Source organism: Penaeus monodon, unplaced genomic scaffold, assembly GCF_015228065.2.
Source record: "Penaeus monodon isolate SGIC_2016 unplaced genomic scaffold, NSTDA_Pmon_1 PmonScaffold_3768, whole genome shotgun sequence".
Lineage (NCBI taxonomy): Eukaryota > Metazoa > Arthropoda > Malacostraca > Decapoda > Penaeidae > Penaeus > Penaeus monodon.
The window spans coordinates 536-5,000 of record NW_023658525.1 but is presented as its reverse complement, the minus strand read 5'-3'; the positions used below and the strand labels follow the sequence as shown (position 1 = coordinate 5,000).

Sequence of the window (4,465 nt, the reverse complement as noted above, 5' to 3'; positions counted from 1 at the left end):
GAAAGGAAGGTTTTGGAATACATGAATTCAAATGTAAGAACTAGTACTAGTGATAGTATAGCAACAGTACATCATGTTGAAAATGTGGTCGAAAAACAATTCGGAGTCAGAGTTGGTTAAGCTGATAAGAAAATTGAATGAAGAACAACAGAGCAAGAATAGAGAATTTGAGTCATGCATTGTAAATTTGAATAAGTGATAAAGGGTATTAAATGCAAGGAGAACAATATAAGTATACGTTGTTTATTACACAATTCAGAGAGTCATGAGATAACAAATTGTTTCAAGTTCAAGGGCTGTAATAGCAAAGAAAGATTTGACATGATTAAGAAGAACGGTATATGTTTTAGGTGTTTAAATGGATATCATTCAGCACGTGGGTGTAAAGTAGGCAAATTGTGTGATGTAGTCATTGAAGGCCAAGGACCATGTAATCGGAATCATCATCCACTTTTGCATCAAGACAGAATAGAAAGCAGTTCTCACAATGCAGTAATGGAGAAGAGAGGCAAAGCTTTGTTAAATATTAGTACGGTGCATAGTAAAAATCTGCCCGTCACTGTATTGTGGGATCCAGGTTCAGATACTTCTTTAATTACTCATAGGATGGCCAAGAAGTTAGGTTTGAGTGGGAAGGATGTTAATTTATCTCTGGTCAAGGTAGGTAACACAATTGAATATCAATCAAGTAAAACATACTGTGTACCATTAACTGATAAGAATGGTAAAATTTGGAATGTGGATGCTGTTGGGATGAATGAAATATCTTCCAAAGTTAAAAGGATTGATTTGTCCAAATTACCTGAACTTTTTACAAGAATCTCGAACTTAGAAGTGGATCTCCCATATGGGGAAATTGATATGCTCATCGGCACAGATTGTTGTGAAATACTGCCAAGGGTTGTTGAACACAATGAGGGTATTCAGTTACTGGAAAATCAATTCGGGTTCAGCATTCGAGGTAGACATGACAAGATTACCAATGGATCCAACAGCAGCAATCATATACTTGTAAGAACTCATAAACTGTCTAGACTCGTAGATTTGAAGCAGATTAACATAGAGTCAACAGATAGCTTAAAGACTAAATTGGACAAATTCTTTGCCATGGGGGAAATGGGAACAAAATGTAAGCCACAGTGTATAAAGTGTATGTGTCGAGGATGTCCTGAACCTAATTGCATAAGTTTAAAGGAAGAAAGAGAACTAGCATTGATTGAGGAAGGATTGTTATATAATGAGGAACAAAAATGCTGGCTAGTAAAGTATCCATGGCTAAGGGATCCAATGCATTTGAAAGATAATATTAAAGTAGCTAATGCTAGATTAAAAACAACAGAGAATAGATTGAAGAAACTTGGCAATGAATATGCCATGAAGTATCAGAGAGAGATAGAAGATATGATTGATAGAGGAGTGGCGAGGAAATTAAATAAGGAAGAGATACAAGAATACAAGGGTCCAGTTCATTATATTCATCATCATGAAGTATTGAAACCAGAATCCAACTCAACTCCAATACGCATTGTCTTCAACTCTTCTGCGTCATACATGGGGCAGAAATTAAATGATTTCTGGGCAAAGGGGCCAGATATCCTGAACAGCTTACTGGGAGTTTTGTTTAGGTTTAGACAGAATAATATAGCTATAGCAGGCGACATAGCTAAGATGTATCATACTGTCAAGCTCAGCACAATGGATGAACATACACACAGATTTTTATGGAGGGATTTGGATGACAATAGACCACCTGATCAGTATGCTCTTACCACAGTAACGTTTGGAGATAAACCTAGTGGTACCATAGCTACGCTAGCATTGAGACGCACTGTAGAGAATTTGGCAAAGAATATCCGGATGTGCAAGATATGATTATTAACAATACTTATGTTGATGACATACTGTATTCTACTGATACTGTTGAGAATGCATTCAAGTTAATACAGGATGCGGAGAAGATATTGTGTCAGGGAAGTTTCAGAGTTAAACATTGGATTGTCAGTGGGCATTATGAAAGCAGCAAGGTCAATGTGATAAATACTGACCATGAGAAGATCTTAGGATTGAAATGGAACCCGTTGGATGATCATTTTTTCTTCACCGTAAAACTTAATTTTTCTTCAAGAATAAGAAAGGTCAGAAGTGGTCCGAATTTAAATTCAGATGAAATTGATGATAAATTTCCAGAACATTTGACACGCAGAATGATATTGAGTCAAATTGCTTCCATATATGATCCATTAGGGTTTGCTGTACCAGTATTGCTCAAAGCGAAAATTTTGATGAGGCTCGTGATTTCCAGAAGTGAATCGAAAGATGGCGGAATCAAGTGGGATGATCCACTTGATATTTCCATGGTTAAGGAATGGAAGATGTTTTTCAAGGAATTGTATGAGTTAGAGAGATTGACTTTTAGAAGATCCTTGATACCATCTAATGTAGTTGGTAAACCAAGCCTAATAATATTTTCGGATGGTAGCATGCAAGCATACGGAGCTTGTGCATATGTGAGGTGGCAAACTGGTGAACATGAATTTGAGTCACATCTGATAGCAGCTAGAAATAAGATTGCACCAATGAAGCAAATGTCCATTCCTAGGTTAGAACTATGTGCAGCTCTTATGGCTGCTAGACTAAGAGAATCTATATTAAAGGAGTTTACATGGAAGTTTGAGGCAATTTACCACATAGTTGACTCATCAATTGTAAGATCACAAATCCAAAAGGAGAGTCACGGATTCAATACCTTTGTTGCAGTACGCATAGCAGAGATACAAATCAAGACCGACCCAAAGGAATGGTGGTGGGTCGATTCAACACAGAATATCGCAGACATGACCTCTAGACCATGCAAACCAGAGAAAATTGGAAGAGAATCTGACTGGCAAAATGGACCCAAGTTTTTAACTTTACCAACTAATAGATGGCCCATCAGGCAAACTTGTGAGGATGAGTTAACTGACAGAATTGGTATTACCATGACGGTTAATAATGCAAGTCATGAGAATTGTGGTATACAATTAATGGATGTTAATAGGTATAGTGACTACTACAAATTGCTGAGAGTTACATGTAGGGTAATGAATGTATTCAAATACAAGTCTTTCAAAGGCATTCTAAGAACCCCACAGTTCAAGGGATTACAGATGCAGAAATATTATGGGTCAAGGAAATGCAAAAGAGCATGACTGATTGGGAAACAAGGTTCAAAAGATTGGGACCATCAGTTGAAAGGGGAATTATAGTAGTAGGACAACGAATTTCTAAGTGGTTGAAAGACAATTGGAATCAAGAAAATTTCATGTTAATACCGAATAAACATCCTGTTACTAGATTGTACATATCCTGTCTACATAAAGTAGATCATGCAGGTATAGAGACTACTTTGTGTAAAATACAGAGGAAGTTCTGGGTTCCGGGAGCTAGAAAATTAATAAGAACCATTAAAAATAAATGTGTAACATGCAGAAAATTAAATAAGAAAGTGGAAGATCAATGCATGGGTCAAGTGAGGGCAGAAAGGATGAAACCTGCTCCACCATTCTATCATACAGCAGTAGATTTGTTTGGGCCCTTGACAATAAGAGATTCAGTTAAGAAGAGAACTTATGGAAAAGCATTTGGAATTATTATTAATTGCTTAGTGACAAGAGCAGTTTATTTGGATTTAGCTATGGGATATAGTACTGATGATTTCTTAACCACTTTTCAAAGATTCATTGCTATTAGGGGGGCCCCTAAATTTATGTATTCTGATAGGGGAACTCAGCTAATATCAGCTAGTAAGAAAGTAGAGACCCTTGGGATGGCAAAGGATATTATGGTGTGGCGGATAAGATCATGTGTAGATCAGTACATAGATTAGTAATGCTGTTGCCAATAGAAGAACAAGTTTAAGCATATGTACCTTGTCAATGTAATCTAGTCCATGGTAGTCAATGTGGAGGGGGGAGTGTATCATTAGTATGATAGGTATATGAAAAATAAGAATATTTATGTTTATTTGATAATTACGGGTGAGATGTTACGTTGCGCATCTCGAGTGTTTTTTGTTTACCCATGAGCACGTATGACGTTGCTGTGCGGTTTGAGGCCTGTGTTAAATCCACTTCGCAGGGAATATTTGTGTTGTCGACCTTTCACAGAAGTGGCAGTTATGGCACAAGTCTTACTCAGAAGGTATGTTTAAGGATATTGAGTGGTTTCAATTAATACGAAGAGGATAATCCTCATTAATATTGATAAATACACGGAACATGAGTTGTTTGTGTTGGCGTCGGCCATAATTTGAGTTTACTTTTCATATGCGTTTCAGTCAGTGTTATGTCCAATGCTGTGGATTGATTTGTGCCGTAACTGAGATATACGTGACGGTAACTACTGGGAATCATGGATTGTATAGTGTGGCCATGAAGTGATTCAATGAAAATGTAAATGTATGATTTATTTGTGATATGTTAGGCAG

General features: G+C 36.9%; 2 protein-coding genes across 2 annotated transcripts in view; both read left to right on the top strand.

Annotated features, from left to right (window-relative positions):
• Window positions 1-2,010, top strand: part of LOC119570758 — a 3,355-nt gene extending 1,345 nt beyond the window's left edge. Inside the window, exon 2 of the mRNA XM_037918378.1 lies at window positions 1-2,010. This exon is cut by the window's left edge and continues 917 nt beyond it. Coding sequence (XP_037774306.1) covers window positions 322-1,872 — 1,551 coding nt within the window. The 5' untranslated portion in view covers window positions 1-321 and the 3' untranslated portion in view covers window positions 1,873-2,010.
• LOC119570757 lies at window positions 1,948-4,058 on the top strand. Its single transcript, XM_037918377.1, has 3 exons — window positions 1,948-2,030; window positions 2,126-3,037; window positions 3,112-4,058. Exons 1-3 carry the CDS (start codon window positions 1,948-1,950, stop codon window positions 3,863-3,865), a joined length of 1,749 nt encoding a protein of 582 aa, XP_037774305.1. The 3' UTR covers window positions 3,866-4,058.
• Window positions 4,059-4,465: the final 407 nt, after the last annotated feature.